The 26,547-nt window shown below is 50.8% G+C and overlaps 10 protein-coding genes across 10 annotated transcripts; 5 read left to right on the top strand and 5 right to left on the bottom strand.

Annotated features, from left to right (window-relative positions):
- The first annotated feature begins 78 nt into the window (after positions 1–78).
- On the top strand, positions 79–1,177 carry BO87DRAFT_375721 (uncharacterized protein). Its single transcript, XM_025623117.1, has 2 exons — positions 79–827; positions 897–1,177. Exons 1-2 carry the CDS (start codon positions 174–176, stop codon positions 987–989), a joined length of 747 nt encoding a protein of 248 aa, XP_025481009.1. The 5' UTR covers positions 79–173; the 3' UTR covers positions 990–1,177.
- On the bottom strand, positions 1,158–2,380 carry BO87DRAFT_375720 (ER membrane complex subunit EMC3). Its single transcript, XM_025623116.1, has 5 exons — positions 2,248–2,380; positions 2,145–2,178; positions 1,719–2,082; positions 1,497–1,658; positions 1,158–1,433 (listed from the first exon to the last, which is right to left on the bottom strand). The coding sequence occupies exons 1-5, from the start codon at positions 2,295–2,297 to the stop codon at positions 1,240–1,242; spliced, it is 804 nt and encodes a 267-aa protein (XP_025481008.1). The 5' UTR covers positions 2,298–2,380; the 3' UTR covers positions 1,158–1,239.
- A 107-nt stretch (positions 2,381–2,487) lies between these two features.
- BO87DRAFT_458232 (signal peptidase complex subunit 2) lies at positions 2,488–3,721 on the top strand. The gene is made up of 3 exons (XM_025628859.1): positions 2,488–2,659; positions 2,783–3,081; positions 3,143–3,721. Exons 1-3 carry the CDS (start codon positions 2,614–2,616, stop codon positions 3,425–3,427), a joined length of 630 nt encoding a protein of 209 aa, XP_025481007.1. The 5' UTR covers positions 2,488–2,613; the 3' UTR covers positions 3,428–3,721.
- On the bottom strand, positions 3,342–5,246 carry BO87DRAFT_332618 (methylenetetrahydrofolate dehydrogenase (NAD(+))). The gene is made up of 4 exons (XM_025620375.1): positions 4,954–5,246; positions 4,139–4,772; positions 3,984–4,073; positions 3,342–3,924 (listed from the first exon to the last, which is right to left on the bottom strand). The coding sequence occupies exons 1-4, from the start codon at positions 5,148–5,150 to the stop codon at positions 3,841–3,843; spliced, it is 1,005 nt and encodes a 334-aa protein (XP_025481006.1). The 5' UTR covers positions 5,151–5,246; the 3' UTR covers positions 3,342–3,840.
- Positions 5,247–5,906: 660 nt separating this feature from the next.
- Positions 5,907–8,352, bottom strand: BO87DRAFT_375717 (F1F0 ATP synthase subunit alpha). The gene is made up of 6 exons (XM_025623115.1): positions 8,228–8,352; positions 7,881–8,050; positions 7,689–7,745; positions 7,506–7,626; positions 6,160–7,410; positions 5,907–6,089 (listed from the first exon to the last, which is right to left on the bottom strand). The coding sequence occupies exons 1-5, from the start codon at positions 8,297–8,299 to the stop codon at positions 6,160–6,162; spliced, it is 1,671 nt and encodes a 556-aa protein (XP_025481005.1). The 5' UTR covers positions 8,300–8,352; the 3' UTR covers positions 5,907–6,089.
- A 960-nt stretch (positions 8,353–9,312) lies between these two features.
- Positions 9,313–10,523, bottom strand: BO87DRAFT_375715 (2-hydroxy-palmitic acid dioxygenase MPO1). Its single transcript, XM_025623114.1, has 4 exons — positions 10,305–10,523; positions 10,207–10,230; positions 10,095–10,154; positions 9,313–10,029 (listed from the first exon to the last, which is right to left on the bottom strand). Exons 1-4 carry the CDS (start codon positions 10,335–10,337, stop codon positions 9,577–9,579), a joined length of 570 nt encoding a protein of 189 aa, XP_025481004.1. The 5' UTR covers positions 10,338–10,523; the 3' UTR covers positions 9,313–9,576.
- Positions 10,524–10,761: 238 nt separating this feature from the next.
- BO87DRAFT_375713 (DNA-directed RNA polymerase II subunit RPB7) lies at positions 10,762–12,345 on the top strand. The gene is made up of 4 exons (XM_025623113.1): positions 10,762–11,430; positions 11,490–11,570; positions 11,635–11,804; positions 11,881–12,345. The coding sequence occupies exons 1-4, from the start codon at positions 11,182–11,184 to the stop codon at positions 11,888–11,890; spliced, it is 510 nt and encodes a 169-aa protein (XP_025481003.1). The 5' UTR covers positions 10,762–11,181; the 3' UTR covers positions 11,891–12,345.
- Positions 12,346–13,292: 947 nt separating this feature from the next.
- BO87DRAFT_31752 (uncharacterized protein) lies at positions 13,293–15,202 on the top strand. The gene is made up of 2 exons (XM_025619769.1): positions 13,293–13,720; positions 13,800–15,202. Exons 1-2 carry the CDS (start codon positions 13,412–13,414, stop codon positions 14,988–14,990), a joined length of 1,500 nt encoding a protein of 499 aa, XP_025481002.1. The 5' UTR covers positions 13,293–13,411; the 3' UTR covers positions 14,991–15,202.
- A 557-nt stretch (positions 15,203–15,759) lies between these two features.
- BO87DRAFT_332604 (putative RNA interference and gene silencing protein (Qde2)) lies at positions 15,760–19,497 on the bottom strand. Its single transcript, XM_025620374.1, has 5 exons — positions 19,184–19,497; positions 19,018–19,108; positions 17,819–18,954; positions 17,517–17,761; positions 15,760–17,463 (listed from the first exon to the last, which is right to left on the bottom strand). The coding sequence occupies exons 1-5, from the start codon at positions 19,371–19,373 to the stop codon at positions 15,964–15,966; spliced, it is 3,162 nt and encodes a 1,053-aa protein (XP_025481001.1). The 5' UTR covers positions 19,374–19,497; the 3' UTR covers positions 15,760–15,963.
- Positions 19,498–21,920: 2,423 nt separating this feature from the next.
- Positions 21,921–26,367, top strand: BO87DRAFT_305783 (C6 transcription factor; the record flags this gene model as incomplete). Its single annotated transcript, XM_025619336.1, has 8 exons — positions 21,921–22,202; positions 22,259–22,481; positions 22,540–22,571; positions 22,629–23,405; positions 23,456–24,163; positions 24,220–24,511; positions 25,389–25,860; positions 25,932–26,367. The coding sequence occupies 8 exons, from the start codon at positions 21,921–21,923 to the stop codon at positions 26,365–26,367; spliced, it is 3,222 nt and encodes a 1,073-aa protein (XP_025481000.1).
- Positions 26,368–26,547: the final 180 nt, after the last annotated feature.

Here is a 26,547-nt window from a genome sequence, read left to right as displayed (position 1 = left end):
ATTACTCTCCAGCTATTACAAAGTCCCTACTCCGTACTAACAGTACTAACTAGTTAGCTGTTGGCCGTTGCGTCATCCCCCAGTCCGGCTGACAGGCCGATCACCTCCACCACAATACCATACCATCCATCTATCTAATAACCTAATCTATATAAAAAGATCCCAATATCAAAATGACCAAGAAACCCCTCTTCCTCATAGCATCCTCCCTAACCCTAATCATAATCATCCTCACCACTCTATCCACAGCCAGCAACAGCTTCCCACTCCGAAAACGTCTCCCCCGTCCCTTCGTCTCCGCACCACACCTCCGTCACGACCTCCACCTCCAAGACACCACCACCAACAACAACAACAACAACAATCCCTACCTCTCCGAAATAAAAGACTGGCTATCCCAGCAACTACCCCCCTCCACCAACAACAACAAAATGGGCAGCAAATCCTCCTCACACGAAAACCCCATCATCTCCGACGTCCTACCCAAGAACCGTCTCATCAACGTCTACGCCTCGCTGACGCGGCAATTCGACAGTGTAGAATCCCGCTTCAATGATCCCTCAAGCAATGTGACGGTCCTGGCGCCGCGGAACAGCGCGATCCAGAACCTGCCGCGCAAGCCGTGGGAGAATCCTGAGGATTATGAGCGGTTTGGGCAGGCCGGGGCGTATGAGGGTGATGAGGGGCAGGATCGGGCTAGGAAGAATTTGGAGAGGTTTGTAAAGGCGCATGTTGTTGTGGGGAGTCCTTGGGGGGAGGGTGATGAGGGGTTTACGCTTGCTGGGGAGAAGGTAACGTGGAATAAAGGGGAAGGGGGGAAGATTTATGTATGTTCTTTCTTCGTCTTCTTTTCCGTTGCTTCTGTGATGTGATGTGATGCTGACTGTTTGTGGTAGATTCAACCGGGGAATGTGGAGGTGGATAGTGTTGCTGAGAAGGTGTCGAATGGGGAATTGTGGATTTTGAATGGGGTCGTTAATTACACCTAGGTCTATTGGGTTTGATGGTTATATATTTCGTTATGTTTGTGATATTGATGATGATTTTATGACTGATGGATGCCCGGATAAGGTTTCGTGGCAGAGGCTACTATTAATGAGGACACTCGCGTCTTAACTACTTACTACTACTCACGTTCTGCACTTATATTACTAGTATGTCATATTGATACATCTGCACTTCATCTAATATATTCAACAAGTAGAGTCCAAACACACCCATAAGCCAGACCATCATAACCTAATAGCTTTTCCTACCCGCGTAATGAGCGAGCACTCTCTCCTCGACCCCATCCAGAATGCAAAAGTGCTCAATGACCTCCAAGTTCTCAGCCTCACTCTGGTACAACTTATCGGGATCCTGGCCGGGCTGGAACGGGTTAATCCCAGCAGCAGGGTTCATCGAAGCCATCTGCGAAGCCATGTGGTTGGCCGCTAAAGCAAAATCTGTCAGTACACTCACTCCAACCTGATGGATAGAAAGCACATCGAACTAACCATTATCACTACCCAAAATAAACCCAAAGACCGACTGCAGACCAAACAAGTTCAAGAAATACCACGAAAGACTGGACACCCATCTAACATCCAAATCCCGGGTCATAACACCAGACTGCAGCATCGACTTGAACCGAATGGTAAGCGGGAAAGGTAATTTCACTAGTAGCACTCATGTCAGCTCATCCCTCCCCCTCTCATAGTGTATCAGATAAGCCCTACAAATCACGAATCCCGAAAAGAACGCATTAATCCAGCTCATAATCAGCGTCTGCGGGATCATCATCATCATATTCCCCTTCATCATGCCCATCATGGCCTCCATGCCAGCAGGATCGGTCATCGGGTTCGCAGGCGGCTGGCCGCGACTAGCGGGGTCCTTGAGGAAAGCACCGCTCTGGTAGGCAGAAACGAGGTAGTTCTTGCGCATCCCGAAGGACTCCTTGGAGAGTACGGAGGAGTTATTCCGGAGGTTGACGCCGCGAATGAGCCCGAGACGTTCGCGGGATTCGGCCAGCGTCGAGGCCGGCTTCGGGGGGTTGTTCATCAAGACGGTGGCATAGTGACGGAGGATACCTGTCAGAATCTAATGGATGATAACATTAGCATATATCCTAGTCACCAATGGTGTAGATGAGGTGCACATACCATAACAACAGTGATAGGGAACACAATCCAGTAGCTAGAGGTGCGAGTCAATCACATCAGTATTACGCATCAAACCGCGCCCAGTGCCTAGCAATAAACTCACAATAGAGCCGGATCCCGAAGGATCGTCTGCTCAACGCCTTGCAGAGCCATCTTGAGCAGAATTGAATAAGACTAGGTGTGGTCTAATCCCTCGAGTTGTGGTTCGGAGTCAGAGAAAGACACACGGAGCTCCCCACGGAAGTTGGATGGGTCGGCGCGGCGGGCTGGCTGGCTGACTTGACTTGACTGACTTGCCTTGGCGCATGCCATTAGCTTGCGAAAGGGACAGCTCGCCGCAACTCTTCCCCGGTTTAGATCAGAGCTCCACGAAGTATTCTTCCACCCTTTCCTGAATTATTTTACATTGAAAAGCTGGGGGAATTAGTACTCTATCTTGTCTTATTTGGCTTGAAAAATAAATTCCCAGATGGCGTCCTCAGAAGTCCAAAAAGTGCCCGTTTACTCGGTCAATGGTTAGTTCGCGATAAACATCACTATTACTACATATACACATATAATCAGCACGACGCAATGCTCACTGCCCTCGCGATTTATGTACCGTATCCACGGAGATGGCTAACGATCCCATCGAACAGACATAAAATCAACAACCGATGACGCCCTAGCTCCCTACCTCGGCTCCCTCCCTCAACCCTACACCTTCGCCCAAGACCACACCAAGACCAATGTCCACCTATTCCTGGGCTACGCTGCCGTGGCGATTGCCGGGTTCAGCTTCTATGCTGAACGCAAGCTTAACTGGGAGGCGACACATTCACCATGGATCATCGCAGCCGTGCTGTCGTACTTTACCTTGAACTCGCTTCTCACGTACTGGGTTTGGGCTGTTGAGGCAGGTGAGGTATTCCGTGGAAAGCGGAAGTCGGGTGAAACGGTACGTTCCAATATCGCTGAAAGGTGGGTTAGTTCGGCTGTGAGCTAATACGATATGCTAGATCATCATTCGGTCCTCCATGCAGAAGCACTCTCCCTTGTACAAGCTGCGGGTCCAGTATAAGTCGGCGCAAGGCAAGACGCTGCAGGAGAAGGAGATCGAGACCTCGTTCACTAAGTGGTTTGCTGCGGATGGGACATTCCACCCCGAGCCTTTGAGGGCCTGGCTGGCTGGTGAGATTGAGGTTCTGGGGTTGGCGGCCAAGGAGACGCAGAAGAAGACTGGGGGTGTTGCGAGTTTAGTAGGTGTTGAGGAGGAGAGCAAGGATGTTAAGAGGAGGAAGTGAAATGTATATGGGGTGCTGGTTGTGGATAATCTAGTGGGTTGGAAAGGAAATTGGAGTTTATTGACCTTGATTGCATTAGTCTTCTCTTCTTTCCAGAAATGAAAGTGTGTCTTGTTGTTCAGGAATTCAGTCATAAAATGAACGTAGGGAATCATATATTGACAGAATACATGTATGTTCATTTCATTTCCCACACGTGGAAGGGCTCAAGAGACGAGAACCAGGGAATAATTGAGCAAAAATGAGGCATAGGTTTTGTCTTTTTTATACAAGAATGATTGGGTCGCATGATATATGGCTTCAGTGGAAAGATACAATAGAAGAAGTGGAAATAAAAAGGAATCTATGACTGGCTCTTCTTAATTCGTCTCCCGTGGCACTTTTTAGAGAATATTGGTCGTAGTGTAGGATGGTTAGTTAGCGGCTTCCAGGGTTCCCGGACGCTCGGTAGCTTCAGCGGGCTTCACGTCATCCACACGGCTGTTTTGGATGAGTCTCTGAAGGACATTGTTAGTGGATGAAGTTGCTTCGGCGAAGATATAAAGTAATTGCTTACCAGCAAATTGCGCATCAGGACGACAATGGTGACCTTTCCGATGGAAGGAACGAAGATGGAGGCCTTCTCCTTGACCTCAGGTCCAAAGTTCTGTTCACACCCTATGTTAGCCTTTGAAATAAAGTATTATTATTGTAAATGGCTGTGGAACGTACCTTCTCGCTGGAGAAGTTGACACACACAGCACCCTCTCTCAGAAGGCTGGTATCGAACTTGTACTTCTCTCCAGGAACACCGGAAATGACAACATCACACAGAGGTGCCACATCCTTCAGGGTCTTACCCTCCAGGTCGACAACCTCGTGTCTGCCCTTCTTCAGACCCTCACCACGGGTGAACTTTTGAACGCCGGTGATGTCGACACTGTAGACGCAGGCACCGTCGTTGGCCAGCAGAGCAGCGAGAGGGCGACCAACCACCTCAGAGCGGTTCACAACACAGATAGTGTGTCCGAAGAGGCGGTTACCGTACGGCAATATCGTGTTGTAGATGTTGAGGTATTCAAGGATCTTAATGACAGCGAGGGGGGTGCAGGGGAGGATGCACTTCTGTCTCTTGGTCTCGGGGTCAAGGAAACGAATGTTCTGGTACATGTTGAAAATGTAACGGTGGCTCAGACCCTCTACATCCTTATTTATGTCGACAATCTGCTGCAGGTACTGGTCCTGGCGGTTGTTGAAGATGGGGTAGTATACGATGATGCCGTTGACATCGGAGTCGGCGTTGGCTGCGAGGATAGCTTGCTCGAGATCATCGCGGGCAACTTCACGGAGGGAGTAGCGGAAGCCACTGTGGAATGGATAAAAAGACTACGTTAGCTACGAAGTGACATCCCACAATACTGCCTGCGTGCCAGGAGAGCTCCGACATCGCAGGGTTGAGTCATATGCGCGCCGAGGGGCCACCAGACGCGGTAACCACAGGGGCACGACGGACGCAACTGGGAGTGAAAATTTGGGAGAATGCTCACTTTTCCTGACACGTCTTCTCCGTCATCTGGGCATACATCAACGCCGCGGGGTCGTTGTTGGCAAGGAATCCCACCAAGTGAGGCGGCTTCTCCAGGGTATGGACGCCCTCCTGGACCTCCGCAAGCAGGCGATTGGCAACATGCTTGGAGAGCATGACCTTGCAAGAGGCCGGGACCGAGTCAGAAGTGGTAGCCATCTTTGCGAATGGGAGGGAAGAATGATTCGAAGCAATTGGGATGGGAGGGAATACACTCTCTACTTCAAGGTGGGCTATGGCGGAGGGGCATTAAAAGAAATTTTGGGACGGAAAAGGCTGCTCGCTTATCGATAAACGCAATGCCCGCATTCGGCCCATCCCATCGGCTCCAGACGGCGAGCAGCACAGCTTCATTCTGTCCATTCCCCGCAAATTTGCTGGGACGACTGTCCCTTGGTTCCCCAGATGGTATGGTTCTGACATCAGATTGCTGGCTATATGACATTTACACGAATGGACCCCCGTATTGCTTGCAGTTTTCAACCCCAGATCATCTACCCTAGTTTTATGTCCACCAGTTCGACCGGGGAAGAAGGCGCCACCCGGCAATGAGACCCCAATGGCTTCTATATATATCCTACTAGTACTTGACCCTCATCTAATGCCATGGGTTCGTGCTGGGTCGAGTTACCCCAGACTGGCCGCTATGACCGCCAGAGATCAAAGCTGGAGCGTTCAATTTAGTAGTTCAACTATCAGAGCAACTACTAAAGACTACTTCATACGCACCCTTCAGAGTACCAAGTTTAATCGAACAAAGGAAATCATATTCAGGCTGCATATATGTAGACAAAGGTTTCATAAGCCGAGACCAGCTGGAAGGTATTACACGCCAAACCAGTTAATCCGTCCAATTCCGTTCCCTTTGTCGCGCGAAATGATCTAAACGTACAGGATATTAATCGTATCTTTTTTGCCTTTCTCCGCACCACCGCTTTACCCTGCTCTCCGTCGTCCCATAAGCTACATAGATCTGGCAGTAAAATATTCATCGCATAGTTGCAAACTACACCTCATCCCAATATCTCGACCGACCCGAAGCTCTGGTTTAACAGAAAAAAATAAAACAGTGGGTTCAAATTGTACAAGCTATCTTGTCTATACACATAGAGTCAGGATTGATTCGGTACATGGCGGGCTATTCGCCCAAGAGCATTGTGTTGCTCACCTATGCGTTGAAGGACTTGTTGAAGGTGGGGATGATCTCCTTGAGCTGAGCCTCGAGCTCCTTGCTGACCTGGCCCTCCTTCTCGATGGTCTCCTGGATCTCGGGGTGGTTGCTCTTGAGGTGAGCAAGGAAGTCAGACTCCCACTGGAGGATCTTGGCGACGGGGATGGAGTCGAGGAAACCGTTGACACCAGCGAAGATCAGGGGAACCATGTCGGAGACGGCCATGGGGGAGTACTGCTTCTGCTTGAGGAGCTCGGTAAGACGCTCACCACGGCTGAGGGTCTGCTTGGTGGAGGCATCGAGATCGGAACCGAACTGGGCGAAGGCAGCAACCTCACGGTACTGAGCCAAGAACAGCTTCAGGGAACCGGCGACCTGCTTCATGGCCTTGACCTGGGCAGCGGAACCGACACGGGAGACGGACAGACCGACGTTAATGGCGGGACGGATACCCTTGTAGAACAGCTCAGACTCCAAGAAGATCTGACCGTCAGTGATGGAGATGACGTTGGTGGGAATGTAAGCGGAGACATCACCACCCTGGGTCTCAATGACGGGGAGGGCAGTGAGGGAACCACCACCGTGCTTCTCGTTCATCTTGGCGGCACGCTCAAGGAGACGAGAGTGGAGGTAGAAAACGTCACCGGGGTAGGCCTCACGACCAGGGGGACGACGGAGCAGCAGGGACATCTGACGGTAGGCGACGGCCTGCTTGGAAAGGTCATCGTAGATGATGACGGCGTGGCGGCCGTTGTCACGGAACCACTCACCCATGGCACAACCAGTGAAGGGAGCAAGGTACTGCAGAGGAGCAGCCTCGGAAGCAGTAGCAGCAACGACAATGGAGTACTTCATGGCGTCGTTCTCCTCGAGGGTCTTGACGAGCTGAGCGACGGTGGAACGCTTCTGACCGACGGCAACGTAGATGCAGTAAAGCTTCTTGCTCTCGTCGGAAGTGTTGTTCCAGCGCTTCTGGTTCAGCATGGCATCAAGGGCGACAGCGGTCTTACCGGTCTGACGGTCACCAATGATCAACTCACGCTGACCACGGCCGATGGGGACCATGGAGTCGACACACTTCAGACCAGTCTGGACGGGCTGGTTGACGGAGCGACGGGGCAGAATACCAGGGGCCTTGAGCTGAGCACGGCTCTTGACCTTGGTGGGGATGGGGCCCTTGCCATCGATGGGGTTACCGAGAGCGTCGACGACACGGCCGAGCATCTCAGGACCAACGGGGACATCGACCTAGATGATTTTTGTAAGTAAGATTGCTGATATCTGGGCGTGAAAAAAAAAAAAAAAAAAAAAAAAAAAAAAAAAAAAAAAACAGAGATACATACAATCTCTCCGGTACGCTTGACAGTCTCACCCTCCTTGACGAGACGGTCGGAACCGAAAAGCACGACACCGACCTGGCCGGCTTCGAGGTTCATGCACATACCCTTAACGCCAGAGGCGAACCTAATGATTTGTCAATTGATTGGAACATAAACAAGGCATATATAAAGAACGGGGGCACCTACTCGACCAGCTCCTCAGCCTGGACGTTGGTCATGCCATGGACACGAGCGATACCGTCACTAATTTTGACATTAGTTTCAATTGATTTCGATGGAGAGCGTCAAATAATGGCCGGATTTTCGAATATTTCGATGATATCGATGGAATTGAAGCGGCGGCCAAAATTTTCAACCGAGGGAGAATTCCTCACGTACCCGACGGAAAGGACACGTCCAGTCTCGGCAAGACCAGCCTCCTCCTGAACACCACGGATTCTCTGCTCAAGGATGGAAGAGACCTCAGTGGGAGAGGCCTTGGCCTCAGCAGCGTAGGAACGGATCTGCTTGGAGGCGCCAGAGAGAGGGCCGGGAACAGCCGCGCGAGCCTGTAGTCGTACGCAAAATTTGTCAACATCACGACCACGCAGTCAAAACGCGTAAAAGCGAAGCAGGAAGCATTGCGATGTGTAGAGAGGCGATGGCAAGCATCATTGAGATGACTTCTTGGATGGAATCGGCCAGATGGCGAAGGTATGGTCGACCTGGACAGGGATAGGACTCACCGAAGCGATCCTGCCAGTGGCAGAGGCAGCCGCGACGGTGCGGCTAGACTGCCGCAAAGCGTTTCTGAACATTGTGATGGGGGTTCAGAGGAGTGGGAGAGTGGTTTCTCTGAAGGAGAGATGTAATTGGGGGGAGGGAGGAAGAGGAGAAAGGATTGTGGATGGATGGAAGGAGAGCTTTGTCGTCGGGGTTGGGAGGATTCTCAGGACTGCCACTAATCCTAGTTTGCCGAGACCTCACCAACCTCCGAAGCCGCCCTAGTGCGCTCACGGGACACCCACCCACCCCAAAGAAACTCGTTGCCGGGTGATGTATTCCATCACTTTTTGTCTGCTATTTTTTCCCACCGATCTACTACTACATTATTTTTAGTCCATAAATTTATTATTATTAGTTCCCCTACACTTTGAACCCTTTTCATAAATTTATTCTATGGTAGGGAATTGTTAACATTGTTGCTCTGAAGTTGACGGGGGTTGTGAGGGAAAGCGGTAACCGCTTGTTTCTCCGGGCCACCTGGCCATCCCATTTTTCATTTGTTCCTTTTCTCGGATCTGCGGATACTGCTGGTTGGCTGGCTTACTCAGTTCATTTTCGTCGCAGCAACCGCCCGCAGGGCCCTGCCAACAACAACCCGCCCCGTTCTGCTCGACACCGCACTCACTCACCTCACTGCTTTGACCGGTTGTCCCGGTGGGAAACACCGGCTCGACATGGGCCCTTCCCATGGCTGCGACCAACTGGTTCGTTCGTATGTTACCGCTACCCAGCATATACCTCCTCTTTTCTCCTCCTTCTGCCCGTCAAGTCCAAGACTTGTTCCAAACTTTTCCCTTCTTAATTATATGTAATTTGTCTCTCGTTCTCGTCTTCTTCTGTGCATGTTGTATGACAGAAAAAGCCCCCCTCTTATATTCACATACCAACCATACCCGACCTTTTTCCTATTTCCCCTTCCCCATTTTCCCTCCTTACAGTCCTCACTGCCCAGGTTCCTACTCCGTACCTCCGGGGCTTACATCATGATCCACTTTGGATGCATGAATGTCAAGCCTGCATCAACATCGATTTATTCAATCATTTTGGTAAAATTCGCTCTTCATTAATAATTGACTCCAAATACCGACGTAGTATGATATTATTACTGTAGCGCTGACAGACATTGCACTCTGCAAACATCAATCTCAAAACTCCAGAGGTACCAAAAACTAATGCTAAGGAAGAGCAATGCTCTCAGTTCGAATCATTGACATGGCAACATAACTCGCAGCAAAATCACCGCTACTAGCCATGCAACTCCCATGTAAAAATAGAGATCGGGTCATCCTACCATATAGCTTGACAGCGCTTATTTGGCAGTCTTGCCCTTCTGCGCCTTGAAAGCGGCAATCTGCTTTTCCACATTCTGATCGTATCTGGCCTTCAGCTCCGGACGGTAGCCGAAGAAAAAGAGCACTTCCATCCAGACGAAGAGAGGTGCCAGAAGAAGCGCCTGGACGAGGTTGTCCAGCAAGGCCGGAGCTCTGCGCTCAAAGGCACCATGGCCGACAAACTGAGCCAGCCAGGACACTACATGGATTCCAGCAAACCAATAGTTGACGCTGTTGCCATACGTAGCCAGTAGATGGTTCGCCCAGGCCGTACCAGCGATTATAAGGGGAGCGACAAGTGCCCCAGCAACAGGTTCGAGGAGGATGTAAAACGTGGAGTATATAATGGCTGCGATCGTTCCGAGATTAGGAGGAAGGTTTTGGATCTGCAGCGCATCGGGCAGATTCACGAAGGCCGGTGTGTTCGACGCCTAGTAGATTCATAAAACGTTAGCGGTCCATCGCTATGAAGGGTTGAGGGAATAGCAGTTCGTACCAGAGCGATTCCTGTGAACAGAAGTATCGGCACGCATGTGATGTGTATCGCAACATTTACCTGGACGGGACCATTAGAGCAAGCCGCAAATGGGGCAAATAGCATGGCATACTGGGTTATTGTGATAGGCTCCATACTGTGAGGCTCGTCAGCATGGAAATCTTGCGCCAAACACTGAACACTGTGATAGGTGTTGCGGTAGAGGCTTACAAACAGAAGCTGCTTTTCGAGATTCAAGGCCATCTTTGTATGCTATTACCGCTATGGCTCGAAAGTCCGATGTAGATGGGCGCAACAAAAGAATAACGGCGAGCGTGAGACCAGCTCCTTTTTTTTTGGTTTCTTGTCTGGGGATATTGCCTGATCTGACCCGATCAGCAGGTGGAGAGATAGGACATTCTATGATTTGTTCCTGGCTTTATGCTTGTGCAGACGTCATCCCGGCCTAGGTAAATTCGTTGCACAAAGGCAGGACCGAGGATATCGTGATTAATTACACGCTGCGTCTCGTCATGACCGGCAGTGCGCGGAGCTACACTCTATTGGCTTTGTAACGGCGTATGGCTGTGTAATTAATGACCGTCGTGGGGGTGCTCTCCAGATAGTCACGTGAGAGTATCCAGCTCGAGCTGATCAGACGGAAATCCGTGACCGCTATGAGTTTGGTGTCGAATTAACGGGTGACTGCCCCTTCTTCTCGTCCGATCTTGTTTGAAGGCAGGGTTTATCTGCTGCAATTGCTCTGTTCTGCGCTCTTTATCCTGAACGCGCGCTCCCTTCTTCTGTTGACTTGCTGAATCAGTTTTCTGGTCTTCCCAGTCGTTGATATCTTGTCATCAAGTATTGGCGGCAAGTGCTCGTCTATTTGTCGCAAACCTAGTTCATTCGCTTCACTCATTCATAGCGATTTGACTTACTCTGGACTAACGACACGGGCCACTCGAGATATTCGAACTGCACCATCCAATCCTCGGGAAACAGTAAGATACTGGCTGAAGCTTGATCTATCGCGTAAACCGAACCACCACCGCACCGGCTGTTGAACCAAAATTGTGTATCATACTCTCGACCATCACAAGTCTACAACATGTTTTTCCTTAAAGAAGAGGTCAAGGTTATCACCTTGCACCCGTCCTACTTCGGGCCCAACATGCGCGAGTATCTCATCAACCGGTTAAACGAGGAGGAAGAGGGACGTTGTACGGGCGACCATTTCGTGATCTGTGTGATGGACATGGTTGATATTGGCGAAGGACGGGTGCTTCCAGGCAGCGGACAGGCAGAATATACGATTAAGTATCGGGCAATTATCTGGAAGCCCTTCCGCGGAGAGACCGTACGTTTTGGAGTCGCACTGAAACAGGGCTGCATTTGATTCTGACCAGAACCCTGTAGGTCGATGCGATTGTTACGTCTGTCAAGCCCACGGGTATCTTCACTTTGGCCGGTCCATTGTCTGTTTTCATTGCACGGAAAGTATGTCGACGACCGAGTTTGAGTTGGATCACCTAGCCTTGTCGGATGCTAACAAGTTGGCAAGAACATTCCTTCCGATATCAAGTGGGAACCGAACACAGTACCGCCGCAATACACAGACCATGCGGACCAAGTCATCGAGAAGGGGACCAGTTTACGGCTCAAGATCCTCGGTGTGAAGCCCGACGTTGCGGCGATCAATGCCATTGGAACGATCAAGGAAGATTACCTCGGGTGAGTTTCCCAACCTCTCTTGGGATTAGACTTTGACGCAGATGTACTGACGTTTTACTTTCCTTTTCCTAACCAGACCATTGTAATGCCTTTTGTGATGCGCCGTTAACCTCCACCATTTACCCTAATGATTGATATCGCGTGACTATTGAAAGGATCGTTGATACCCTTTCCTTACTCTACAATTTCTCACACAAGAACAACCATGTTGAAAGAATTCTGCCTTGCAAGAAGGTGCGCCCATGGGTAGAATGATGAGAGCGCGCCCAAGGCGGAGTCTTGGGCTTGGATATCATCCACCGGCATGATATCGTGCCTTTTCTTTGCAGAAACCCGCGCAGGCGAACGGGACTGACTGATTGCTGCGAAACCAGGCACTAAATGCACCTGAGAAGAAAAACCACGACGGGGAGGGCATAGGATCTCCCATGCCAGTTAGGAGGATAGTTATATGTGTGTATATCTAAGGCGGAAACTTCCGAATTTGGCTTGCCGGACTGAAGGCCTGAAATAAAATAAAGAAAGACGAACTAATTGATAGATGAAAGACCACGACCAGTTCTGGACCTGAGTCCAATAGTATCTAGACTCCTGTTACTCCCTACTACTCACATAGCCAAGCAAGTATACGTAGTGAGTGTAATGCAGTGCAGCGAGCCGAATAATGCAGGCAGGCAGCATGAACAAAGAACCCAGCCGAGCCCAAGCGCAGTTGCCGGAGAGACGCGGGTAGTTACTTAGTTACTTAGTTACTTAGTACTTACTAGTAGTTGGTGGCCCATCACGATTAGTGAAACGCTGGTGTGTCCATCGTCGGAGCCGTGCGCGTGGCTCATTTGACTTTCCCCAGTCCTTAGCGTCGTGGGAGATTTCTCGCGAGATTGTGATGGACCCGAATAGATTCAGGAAAGCCATGGACTGTCATGCCCCCAGAGTTCAAAGACACATGTTTATTTGATCATCGTCACTCTCAGTAGCAGTCTACTGTGCCCGATGGCAAACCAGACCCCATATTAGTTGGTTGGTTGGATCGGCCACCCCTTCTCATTGGAAGAATGGCTCTTAATCAATTGGTGGTGCAGTTGGTAGTAAGTAGTTAGGTATAAGAATAGCTCACGGTGAATCGGCCAGACCCCCCTTGGAGAAGTCAAATTTGTAGTTGTGAATCTGGCCCTTATAATAATAATAATCATAATAATCATAACAACAACAACACCAACAACAACTAAAAGTCAAACCCCCCCCCCAGTGACGATTGATTTCTCCCTCTGTTTGGATTTGATTTCTGCCTGCATTCCTCTTCTCTCACGACTCAGATCCTCAGCACATTCATTCATTTATTTATTAAATTCATTACAATTACTCTAGTCCAGGTTTACTCTGTACTCTCTGTGCTTGAAAGTTAATCGGGTTCTGAAACGTGGTTCGCGCCAATCTGCAACGGGCGGTTTCCCCTTCTCTCACTTTCCCTCGGCCTGTCATCAAACATCCACATCCATCCCTACTACTACTCACTCTCTGCCCGTGTTTTGTCCTTCCTTTACCCCAACCCACCACTCCCTCCCCCTCACATTCGTTTCTGACATATTAATCCACTCGAATCCACCATGTCTTTGAAAGACGTGTACCAGCGCTTTCTGGCTAACCCAGCCTCGGCGCCCCTGGCCTCCAATGCGTCCTTGATCTATATCACCACCACCACCAAGCTGGATGGCGCATCGGCCGTCGTCAGCCACCTCACCAAGCAGCAGAGAATTGTCAAGACCAGGTCGGAAAACGTTCTGGATGTGATTGAGAGCGCCAACTCCCTCTGCTTGGACATTGAAACTACCCTGGAGTTTGTGTCTGGAGGCGGGGCCTATCTTCCCTCGCTGGACGATAACTTCCTGGCTGACCACGTCGCGACTTTCCCCACGGTACGTCGGGCGTCTTGTGACCTCCTTCTTCTACTCTTCTTCTATACCTGTACTAACGCCGCGTTCTGTTCATGCGCAGGTCCATATCGTTCGCTTCAATTCGCAGAATCAGATCCAAAATGTCCGAATCTACTGGGACCAAGCGTCGCTACTGAAACAAGTCGAAGTTATCGGATCCCGTAGTCGCGGCTGGCCGATTCGCGAACCCAAGGATCAGATTCGCCTGATCAAGTCCGCTATTTCCTCCAACCCAGTTGACGACGGACCTGCGTCTGCATCATTCCCTGCAACAACCGAGAGCAACGAGGAACGTAGCAAGAAGGGTTCCCCCGGAAAGAGACACATCAAGGATCCTCACGCCGCTGAGTCACTCTTTGAGCTCCTCTCCCCTGAAAAGGACCGGAGCGAGCCAGTCCGCGCACCTCGTGCTCCTGCATCTGCAAAGCCCCCACCCCGCGACCCCAAGGAAATCTTCCACGAAGACGCCGATATTCCCGACACGCCGTCTCGGAGTAGGATCGCTCCCAAAGCTGGTGCCAGCAAGAACTTCCAGCGCTCCCGTATCTTTGATGATGATGAAACCGTCGCTGCGGAAGGTGGTCACGAGCAGATTGCCTATCGGGCTAACCCGAAGCGATATGATCACTTTGAGCTCGGTGGGGACAACAGTGAGAGGGAGATCAAGGAAAAGCCCAGTCGTCCTGTGTCGCGCCAGGCGCCTCACTGGGACTTTGACGATTTTGTGACGCCCGAGAAGCCCAAGCGCCCCCTTCGTGGAGAGCAAATCCGTCACTTTGGCTGGAGCGATGATGAGCCGGACCTCACTTCGCCTCCGGCCCATCCCCCGGTGCACCGTCCCCGTCGCGATGCCGAAACCCACTTTGTCCTGACAGACGACCCCGCCGAGGACAAGAACGCCCCTCGTATCATCAGTTCCTTCCAGAACAAGGGACTGAGTCTCTATAAGAACCATCTATTCCAAGACGAAGAGGAAGCCGCTGACGAGAACGCCCCTCTGTCTGTTGTCAACAACGGCCCCAACCGCAAGAAGGACTACGAGACCCACTGGAACATCACCGCCGAGTCGCCCCAGAGCAGCAAGGTCAGCAGTGAGAACGTGAAGCCTGTTGGCGGAGATCGCCAGAAGGCTCTCAAGAACATGCAGTCGTCCTGGGATGACCCCGAGCAGTCGCCGGAGAAGGCGGCACCTCCTCAGCGTCGCGCTATGCGTCATCTTAACCAGCGCAGCTGGGATATGGGAGAGAACTGAATGATGTATTCCGATCATTCAATGAGCTGAACGTCTACACCCACCTGTCTATCAGATTTACCGAACACTGGGCCTCCGCTCCTTACTCAAGTACTACAATTCAAACAGCGACGTCAAGTCTTCCACATCATGTTTCACTGAAGAGCGCACCCAAAAAAGCCTGCATATGATACTTATTTCCCCGCCGTGAACGATAGCAGAGTCAACGCATGCACGGATCTATGATAAACCACATGTTCTGTTCTTGTTGTGTTTTTCGATTCAATTTCAGTTCCTAGCTGTGTAATTTGTTTACCCACAGTTCAATATGATTTTGTCTTATTGCTTATTTGATGTGTCTTCTTCGCTTCTTGTAAGAAATTTCCACTGACAGTTTTTATTTTCTTTTTTTGTGTCCTTGGTTGCTTTGGTTCATTTATCATTCTACATCACGCATTGTCTGTTAAATACCAGTAGTCGGCACATTCTGTATGCCCAGATAAGTGAAATACCATACTCATGATCGATTGGCAGATTCAGTGATAAAAAGCATCGTATTTCACCCTAATGAAAATACTAATACGATGTGGAATACCAAACAATATATCCTTCAATCAAGTGTAGTTCTATCATAATATGTGACCATGTATCTCGTATTTGGCTCATTCTAGGTACATACAACCGTCACATATGATATGTACTACATGCATCCTCAAAAAAAGTAAAGTAAAAAAACAAAAAAACCCCCCAAAAAGGGAGTTTATTTAAAAAGGTTTTTTTTTTGTGGGTCAAAAAAAAAAAAAAAAAAAAAATCTGGGGGGTGGTTCACTCAAAACATCAGATAGTAGTAACTCAAGATAAAACAAACCAAATCATCATCATCAATCATCCACGTGGCAAAGAGGCATGGTTTATCTCGAATCAGCAACTATCCAAATATCATAAGTAGTAGTTCTCATAAGCAATGTCCATCCGAACATCTTCTTTCACAATCCTAGATGTAGAACATAGTGTCGCTAACATTCGGATGGATCTTGACGTTCAGGAACTCCCGAGCAGAAGAGCCAGGGTCAGTGCCCGTGATGACACTTCCGGTCGGGGTTTCGTCGAAGACTTTGCTAAGGTAGCAACGAGCTCTGGTGCAAACCAGGTCGGCGTAGTAGGCGGGCGGGCAGATGCTAACGGCCTTGGTGGCTCTGCCGAAGAGGTAGCAGAGTCGGTGGGTGAGGCCTTCTAGGATGTCTGCGGCGTTTTCGTATGGGGGCATGGCCTTCTCTCGGCAGAAGACCTCGTCCCAGACGGTAAAGTAGTGGGCTGGGCGAGCGGTACCCTTCAAAGCAGTGTGAGCCTGCAGGTAGAACTCCCAGTTGCGGGCTTCGGTGACGCCGCGGTCGACGACGGTGCCGTTTTCCGGGTTGCCGAATTTGTCGGCGTCCTCCAGCTTGGTTGGGTAGAAGCGTGTGTGGTGGCGTTTACCTACAACCACGATCGAGATGCGTGGGAGGCCCTTGGAGGTGTCGGTGGCGGGATATACTTCCTTGCATGCTTCTTTGAGAAGAGGGAGTTCGCGCTGCACCACGAGCTCGTACTGGCCTTCGGAGACTCCGTCGCGGTAAACGATGATGTTCTCCGGGTAGGTCTTCCGGTTACGAACCCAGCGCCGAAGGTGGGCCTTCAGCATAGTATCGAGCTCGGCGACCATCTCTTCTCGGGGCTTTTGAATCCGGAGTTCCGCTGGCCATTGGCCGAGAGTCGAATCGATAGAGGCAACCATCCCAGCAACACTAGGGGCTGCGGAGGAAGACCCAGGGGACGGGTGAGTGACGTCCACCCCGACGAGCATAGTCTTGTTTTGTCCAATGAGGCCTAGCTCTTTTGGATCAATCAGCTGGTTGTTTCCTCCCAGCTTGAGGTTGAACTTGAGCCCGACGTTTGCCCAGTACTGATCATTGTTAGGCTTTCTGAATTTGTCGGCAACGACGTTGACATTGCGGACGCCGTGCGTCAAATCGCAGGCCCTCTTGACAATATTATAGATATCAGCGTCGTTGCTCGGAAGGACCGTCAGTATGAGCATGGGCTTGTGCTTCTCAATGAGCTCGGCAACGGCTCTGTCGATGGCCTTTGTATTATACTCTCTAATCTCCTCATCATATCCCCTTCTCGTCAAAAGTAGAGTTTGTCCAGTCTTTGGTGGGCTGGCATTCACGCCAATCTCGTTCAACTTGTCCGTAAAGCCTTTGAGGTTGGCGCTCAAGTCTTCGGGCCTGATGGCCGGATATCTCGCGCCTTCGTAGTCCAAGGCAAGCCAAGTCCAAGAAGGCAGCTTCGTAGACGTTGAAAACCGAATCGATCTCATGTTCCAACTTCCTGAGAAGGGCTTTATTTGCTTTTGACTCGGCCTGCTCTCGTCCCTGTACAGAACGCTAGGCGCCGGTAGTACTCGTCCAGGTACGGTTATTAGCCGAGGATCATTCTGGATGCCGAAGTCCACCTGAACACAGACGTTAAACAAAGCACTCACAACAACTTTGGAGAGATACTCACGAGGGTGGGATTTGGTGACGCTCCCAGACCCAACACCTCTGTCCCTTGCGCCACAATTGATTGAGCATTTTGCGGTGGGCCTCGCACAGCAAAGTTTAGCATGTTCCGCGTTTGGTTAGGTGTAAGCTTGGTGTTAGCCTGCTGACCAGGCACGACCTCACACACTTCGACGGGCAGATAGCTGGGGTTCTCCCTCGTCCCAACGTTCACAACGGGCATCTTTGGGTCGCATTGGATATTGTAATCTGCAGATGACAATGTTAAATGACGCAACATCAGGATAGGCTGGGGGGAACACTGACTTTGGAGGAAGAAGTCTGCAACACTGATATACTTGCCAGCCGGCTGAGGTCCCGCTTTAACGGGCTTCTTTCCTTTCTTCGAGCGAGAAGTCTGCTGTGATGCCGACGGCTGTTGACCTGGAGCGTCAAGGAAGAATTCCACCTCTTTAGGACCTGCACCAAGTCTTGGCACTTTGGGAGGCATTGGCTGCGAGGCACCGTCTCTCGGAATTGCAACACCAGCAATGCGCTTGAACCGTGGAATAGCTTGACCTTTCTTGTTGGTTTTCTTGATGTGAGTCACCTGAACCCTCAAGGTGCGAATGAACCGACGCAAGTTGTTGAGCTCGCGAGGGCGGAATGGCTCATACAACCCGAAGATGTGCGCCAGCGGGCCTTCTTGGTAGCAGGCAACGTACTTGACCTGTACGTTCACCAGAAGACGCGAAGTTGCAGCACGAACACTGACAAAGAAGCCCCGGAGTGCCTCCAGCCCGTCACCGAGAGAATATTTCTCCTCACGACCTCCACAGATAGCATAGTGCTTATTGGCACCGACAGAAGCGATGGTCGGATCACTCTTGGGTTGAAAGCCCAGGATGATGTTCATGGCCTGTATAACGTCGGCCTTGGATGCAAACATGGCAGCAGCATCTGAAGATGTGAGATAGTTCAGGAGGTCTGATGGGTTGAGGGTGCCTGTGTATTGGCACCTCACCCGGTAGACCTTAGCATCCTCGGGGTACTCGTCCTCATATTCATCCCGGTAGCGAACATCATATTCGGCGGCCTCCTGTTCGATCAGGATCTTCTGGTTTGCAATAAGCGTGGATACATAGTCGGTAACAACACTGTTACGGAACTGAGCCAAATGTTCTTCGAGAAACAATCGCACGATGTGACGGGCTTTCTTGCCGGTAGGCTTCCTACCAGCTGCGTCGCCTGAGATATCGATGTGGTAGCGGTATAGCTGCTTCCCCACCGACTTTAGCTCAAAATAGTTTGCGTACAGCGTGACAGGCCGTCCCTGGGTGCCAAAACCAGGCCGCAGCGGCCACTCCGCAGTTTTCTTCTGCTTCTTCGCAAGCACCGCTGCTCCGATAGCGTTTTCCGTTTTCTCGACCTGGGGACTGGGGGTAGGGACCGGTCCACCCGGACTAAGGTAGCCATTGAGTTAGATTGGCGTGCAATGCAGCCAAACGCGTGGGGACGCTACTCACGAGTACACCGACGGGCCTTGATCAGAACCGCCGCGCCCTCCTCCCCGACCTCCGCGGCCACCACGTCCACCACCACGGCCCCCATCAAACCCTCTTCCCCGTCCCCTATTATCCGAACCACGTCCACGGCCCCCATCAAATCCCCTCCCACCACCACCACCATCACCTCTTCCTCCCCGACCTCTAAAACCGCCATCACTGGGACCGGGACGGATAGGGAGCTCAGTGGTCGAGCCTCGGCCTGCACCTCCACCTCTGGGAGCACCGCCGCGGCCCCGACCACGGTCTCCCTGACCACGGTCTCCGCCTTTGCCCCGATCTCCTCTACCACGACCCCGCTGACCTCCCGACGACATGGCAGAATGCTTTTCTCGCCGAATAAATTATCTTTCACAACAGCTCACAACCTAGATAGACAGGCTATGAGGCTGCAGGGAGGATGAAGGCAGAACGAAGGTTTTGGGGAGTCGGGATGAGCGCTTGTAAATTAGTAGGTGCTGCTAACACACCCCACATCAGGTTGCTGGGGGCACAGCCTGCTGCTCATTCACTCACAGGACGAGGCAGCGCGGCAAGGATGGCCATGCAGCCTTGAGTTGGCAATGAAGTAAAACACGGTGAATGGCTGGTGGGCCTGGTGTACTTATGCGACCGCAGCTGATAGATCAATCCATCTTACTGTATTCAATCGTCCAGGAAGGGAATCCCTGATCAAGAAATGACGTTTAGGGGGGAGACCGGAAGGCTGCACACATGGTGGAACAAAGACTGCCGCCCAATCATTTGGGTCTGAGACCGGGGTTTCACATGGTGTTGGATAGGGGAGAAATGATGGGGATATAGTCTAGGCTGGGAGCAAATGAGGGGCATTGATAACGGTAAGAACCAGTATATACGGGGTATCTATGTAGCCATGGTCAGCCTGCCAGAAAGCGGAAATCAGCTCATCTTTGACTTTGTTTTTCTCCCATGGCTTCGATAGGGTGATTTGACGAAGCAGAATGAAGAGGATCCACTTGGATGGGTCCGCAATCCGGCCAGAAGCTTTCTGGACTCATCGAAGTGAGTACAAGAGCAAAGTATGTTCCTCACTAGTAGATTGACAGCTGCTGCTGCCGCTGCCTTCGGGGTGGAAAATATTCTTAGTGGAAGCGAATGAGCTCACGGATCAATACTGCGTCAGCACTCTTTCGCTCAAGCTCGATCCGACTGGCTCTTCCTTGGAGAAATAAGACTTCATGTCAACGAACGTCTTGGTGTCACTGCGCATCCAGGTTCGTTGGTCATTCCTTTCTACTCCCAGTATCACAAGTTGTGTATGATTGATACCAACCAACGATCATACGAGACAACTAGATATGCACCCTGTAATTTAGTTAATTAGTTAGTTGTCCAACTATCGGACCAAGCGGGCAAATGAGCAGCTCATTTTCAGCCTAAGGATGGAGACGGCGTCTCAAGGAAGACCATCACAGCCCGGGTCCGGCTACTCCCATGGCGAGACAAACGGGGCCAGTGCCATCTTATAGATCAAAGGTACTTATGACGCAAATCCTTTAGCAGTATAGTGTGAGGTCTGAATAGCCGTCTTACATAACCGTGTCCACTGCAAATTCTGCTTCTGTCTCTATGCTGTTGGAATCCAAGTGAGAGGACAGTAAGCCGTACTTGATTCCTCTCTCTACTTCTTGAATTCGAAAAAGGAAATTGATGTTCCCATCCCGCCTTACGTCAGCTGTTGCCTGAGGACCATATTGACCGCCTCAGGAAAAAGGCAGAAGGCGATAACGGAGATAACCAACTTAAACACTAAGCACCGAAACGTGCCTCTAGACACTCGCCGTCGGTCCTCTGGGGTTCCATCCATCCCACCATCCTTTAACCTTTCCATCATTCGACTCGGCCTTTCCCGGGTCTTTCTTTGAGTTTCCCACAGCTGCTTCCCTGTGCGCCTAGTTGCTCTGGACAGCACTGAGGTGATCGCGACCTTGACTACAAGCTGCCAGTTCTGCTTGCGGACTACCGGACGGACCGCAAAGCACCCCCAAATCCACATTATCGCGCCCCTCCTTGGTGCTCAGCGCACCTCGCCCTCCGCCAACCGCCTCTTTCAGCAGCTGCAGAAGAGCGAGGGATCTAGCCACATCGCGCGAAATTGGCCCTGACTTCTGTCTCTGAGCAGAACTTTCGACTCGCGCGCCGTCTCACACTGCGCTGAGTGAAACCGCAAACACACCCCCGTACCAGCAGTTGCGCCCCGTCGATATCTCACACGGCGCTTCGTTACATCACGCTCTCCTATCTGCGCCCAACCCGACCGTCGGAGCGTGGCTTGGGTTCGTACTGCGACACCGCCATTTTTCCAATCACAACATCTGACGGACACTTGGAAGAATCTCCAGTTGTGGAGGTCGCGCACCGCGTCCCACTATACGATTGTCTACCCGTTTGTCTGCTTCGGTCTGGCGTATCACAGTATCAGCTCTGGAGAAGTCTGATAAGATCAAGGGTGTCCTGAGGGTGTCCGGATTATCATACAACTTTGCTTTCTGGTTCAGAAACCGTTCCAGCAAACGTCTTTACAACAAAATGTCTCCCACTCCTCCATCTACAACCTCATCGAGCGCTAGCGCATTCTCGCCGGAAGGTCTTCATAAAATTACTAGGAAGAGAAACCGGGTGCCACTTTCCTGTGCGCCTTGCCGGCAACGAAAGTAAGTGCCTCTGCTCACTTTTAGTGCGCCGTACATGGCTCACCATTTCTAAACAGGTTGAAATGTAACCGTGCACAACCTTGTGAGAACTGTATCAAACGAGGCGATGCCACATCATGTTCATATGCTCAGGCAAACGTACGAAAGAAGAATCCACCTCAGCTGTCTGCTTCAAGTTCGCCAGACGACATGCAGAATCGCATCGACCGGCTTGAGAATCTTGTTCTGTCCCTCATGACAAATGGTTCACAGGCCGGCGGTCCAGCTGCAGCCCTTGCTGCGATATCTGGCAATAGCAGTAGCACTGGCTCTGTACCACATACCGGGGATGTAGACATAGAGGACGACGCACCCAATGCTCCGGAGGAGAGTGACACTGAGCAGGTCACCAAATCGTTTGGCATAATGAAGGTCGACAATAACAAGTCATGGTATTTCAGCGAAGCCCATTGGGCTACTGTAATGCATGATGTACACCTATCTTATTCTCAACCAGCTTCGATCGTTATGCTAATGGTACTTTCTAGATCACGGAAGTCCGCAATTTCTTCCAGACGCACAAAAAACAGTACGAGGAACAAGCCCAGAAATTGGAGGCAACGAAGTTGCCTACCGATGTTTCAGGCTCTGCATTACTGTTTGGAGCTACAAAGCCGCTTAGCCGAGCAGAAATCATGTCTTCTTTTCCTTCAAAGTATACAACGGACATGTTGATTGAACGATATTTCAGCTGTTACGACCCTTCGACTCGTGAGTCAGAGATTACGTCCACCTACACAAAGTACTGTTAGAGCTGACGTAGCAATAGATATTCTCCACGGCCCAACCTTCCAAGCCCAGGTAAGTCAAAATTGTTCCCCCTAACGGAGGGGAGGCAGTTCATTAACATTGGCCTAGTACAACCGTCACTGGGAGGATCCTTCGCAGACGTGCACCGTTTGGATCGCTATGCTCTTCGCCATGATGCGGCTGGCCATGTTATCATACCATCGTGATGGAGACGAGCCACCGGAGTTCCGGGGTAAATCGTTAGACATGGCTGGCACGTTTAGGAATCTTGTTGCGCAGTGCCTTACTTTGGCTGACTTTACCAAATCATATCCAAATCTGATTGAAAGCTTGATATTCCATCTTCATGGAGACCTCTGCCAGACACGGGAAGCGGACGTATCAGTTTGGGTGCTGGTGGGTGTGATTACGAGGCTGGCCATGAGGATGGGATACCATCGCGATTCGAAGATGTTTCCCAACATCACCCCCTTCCAGGGTGAAATGCGCCGCCGAGTGTGGTCCTTCGTACGGCAGGCAGATCTACTATGCTCCTCTCAAATTGGTCTTCCAAACATGATTCGCACGTCTGACACAGACACGGAACTCCCCCGAAATTTGTATGATGACGATTTCGATGAGAAATGCAAGGAGCTCCCTCCGTCTCGACCCCCGAATGAGCCTACACCAATCTCGTATCTTATTGCCAAGTCACGCTTGACATTTGTCTTTGGCCGTGTCCTCGAAACAACAGCCCCCCTTCAAAGTCCAGTTTCTTACGACACTGTTATGGAGGTTGATGCGCAGCTTCGGCGAGCTAGAGACTTGATACCTGAGCACCTACTTGTTCGTCCGATTGAAGACTCTCCACGGGAGTCACCCACTCTCATTCTTTCTCGCTTTACGGTAACTCCTATCCGCGATGTTTGTGTTTGGCTTGTCCTGACTATTTGCAGATTGCAAGTGTGTACCACAAAGCGCAATGCGTCCTCCATCGAAAATACCTAGTTCGAGCGCACGAGAACCCTCGCTTCACATACTCAAGAAGAACATGCATAGATTCCGCTATGGAATTGCTGCGGTATCAATCGTTGCTCCACACTGAAACTCAACCCATGGGGCGACTACGAAGTAGACACAACCGGGTTACCTCTCTCGGCTCGACCGACTATCTCCTGGCAGCGACAATTATTTGCATCGATATGTATCATGGACAAAGACTTCAGGCAGCAGGCAGAGTATCCAGTGACTCATATGCTTGGGGTAGAGAGCGACGAGAGGAATTAATAGCCGCCCTGCGGCGATCCAAGGGAATATGGGAGGAACTTCAGGACGAGACGATAGACGCTTGGAAAGCAGGCACCGCCCTTGGGGTGATGCTCTCAAAACTGAACCTTGGATATCCTGAAAGTACTGCTCCTGCGCCGACGTTTGAGCCGCAGGATGAGAAACAAAGTGCGGCGATGACCCTGGGTCTCCTCAGCAGCGGAATGAGCCCTGTAAATCCCGGCCACCAAGTCCTCAACGATCCTACGTACAAGATGACAGATGCGCCCTTGCCAGCGCAGGGTGCACTAGGAACGACAGTCGACATGCCAGGAGCGCCTTCGCCATTCAACGCAATGTTTGGGCAGCTACCTGATATGCAGCTCAATCTGGATTGGGTACGTGTTTCTGTATGGTGTAATCTTGTGAGCTATCTCTAACTAAAGTAACACAGGATGCCTGGGATACCTATATTCAGAATTCGACGCTAGATGCGTCATCACAATGGTGGCCCTCGGCCGAGGTGCAACAACAGCAGCAGCAGCAGCAGCAGCAGCAGCAGCAGCAGCAAAGCCAAAGTCCTCTGTCACCCGTACAGCTGTCCGCCGTGCAGAGTGGCGGAGCTGATCGACTTCGCTCGATGCCCCGCGGTCCCCCTAATCTTTTCTCTCCGGACAGCAGTGGCTATGGCAATAGCAGTCCACTTGCGGCGGCAGCCTTTGCCGCCAACCCACTCCAACATCCAAGTAATACAGGACCGGGAACCTGATTGTCTCTCAGCTTCAGTCCGGCAACGCAGTATATAAAGAATGAATGTCAAAAGTTAATGTGATGGCTAAGTGCTGTACGATTCCTCTGTCCATATGGTTCCTTTTTGGTTGGATTATCTCCCCTCACAACAAGAGGCATGTTCATATCATTCTATTGGTATACATTGTGGGTTTGGTGTCTGGATGGATATGAACTCTGGTACTAATGAATGGAGGCTTCAAAGAAAGCAAAGATGTAAATTAAGTGACTCCTAATCGGGTGCAAATATGGAATGCCGTTACGTTCAGTTTCTCGAATTAATCTCCTTCCATGTGCTACTAAGTGGTGCGCATTCAGTACGTACAATTTCTAAGGCTTCTCTTTAACTACTAGAGTAGTAGTGTATGTACCGGTAGTGCCGATATATATATGTAATCTCCGAGCATCAACATCTAAAGAACTACAGCACCGCCACTACATCAAGTACTAGTTTCAACAATGATGAAGCTACCAGAAATCTCTACATTAAGACTTTGCTCATAGCATAAAAACACAATCCAAGCAATATTCAGACTACTAGTCAAAACTCCCAGCACAGGTAAAATCACGTGATAACCGGCCTCGGATCGGACGAACCAGATTTTCCAATCAAGCCGCAGCAGCAGACAGCAGCAGTGCAATTCCCCAAGAATCCCAACGAGGCCAGAAAGAAATAATTCATTTCTCTTTTCATCCTTGGCCTACAGAGAAAATGTAAGTTGATGGTACTGCATGTCTTCGAGACGATGTTTTGATATCTGTGTACATTTCTGACCCTCAGATTCGGACACAGGCATTGTTTCCGAGCAGCTTGCCGGCTGCTGTCTTCCACAGCCCCAGCGCCGTTACGCTCAACCAGAGCACTTCCTTCCCTCCAATCTCGCCTGGCAGTCCCTGTTCGGATTTCGCAGCCTACTTTGCAAAGTCGTTGGAATAGTACCGATGTGAACAATGAGCGCAAACCCGTTGAGGAGAGCGAGCAGCGCGAGAAGACCGAGGAGGTGGAACAGTCGCGCGAAGAGCCCTCGATTCGGTTTATTCAGACAGAACTGAAGGCTGGTAGCCAGAGGCCGGTTCAGCAGGAGAAGCCGCAGGAGCAGGAGCAGGAGCAGGAAGCATCTGACGCTGAGAAGCAGACGGAAGCGCGGAGGCGAAGACTCCAGGAGCCGCCGACCCCCAAGGAGACGGTTTTCATTGGCAATATCTTCTATGATGTGACTCGTGAGGATCTGAAGAAGGCGATGGAGAAGTATGGTGTTGTTGAGAAGGTGGTTCTCGTTCTTGATAACCGGGGCATTAGCAAAGGGTAAGTTAGTTTGAAGGAGTTTATTCCTTCTGTGGCAGGACAGTATAGAGCTAACCACTACGCGGGTATAGATACGGCTATGTCCAATTCGACTCTATCGACGCCGCCCAGCGCGCAGTGGATGCCTTGAACTTGCGTCTGTTCGAGGGCCGCCGCGTGACTGTGCAATTCGCCCAGAACAATGTCTACCACCGCCGGCAATTGAACGCCCCTACCCGCACGCTGTACATTGGTAACTTGCCTTTTGAGATGACGGACCGGGACCTCAACGAGCTGTTCAAGGACGTTCAGAATGTCGTTGATATTCGCGTGGCGGTTGATCGTCGCACTGGACAGGCTCGCGGTTTCGCTCACGCCGAGTTCGTCAGCACTTCTAGTGCCAAGGCGGCCATGGCCATCCTTGAGAACAAGCTGCCGTACGGACGCAGACTGCGTCTGGATTACAGCAAGGCCACGAGCCGGACCGTGGTTGGTAGCGACAAGTCTGCTCCCGCGGAGCAGTCATGATAGTTTGAGCGGTTGGCATCAGTATTATTCTGTGTAAACATGTCAAAGGAGGAGAGGTCTCATGTACTTTAATTGAACGATATATCCTACATACTGTAGGTCTGTATATTAACGAAATTGCATTCGACTGACGGGACTATCTCGGGGATTCTGTATCGATGGACTAGTATACTCCGTAGC

This window comes from Aspergillus neoniger, assembly GCF_003184625.1.
Source record: "Aspergillus neoniger CBS 115656 unplaced genomic scaffold BO87scaffold_12, whole genome shotgun sequence".
NCBI classification, from domain to species: domain Eukaryota; kingdom Fungi; phylum Ascomycota; class Eurotiomycetes; order Eurotiales; family Aspergillaceae; genus Aspergillus; species Aspergillus neoniger.
This window is presented reverse-complemented; position numbering and strand designations above follow the sequence as displayed.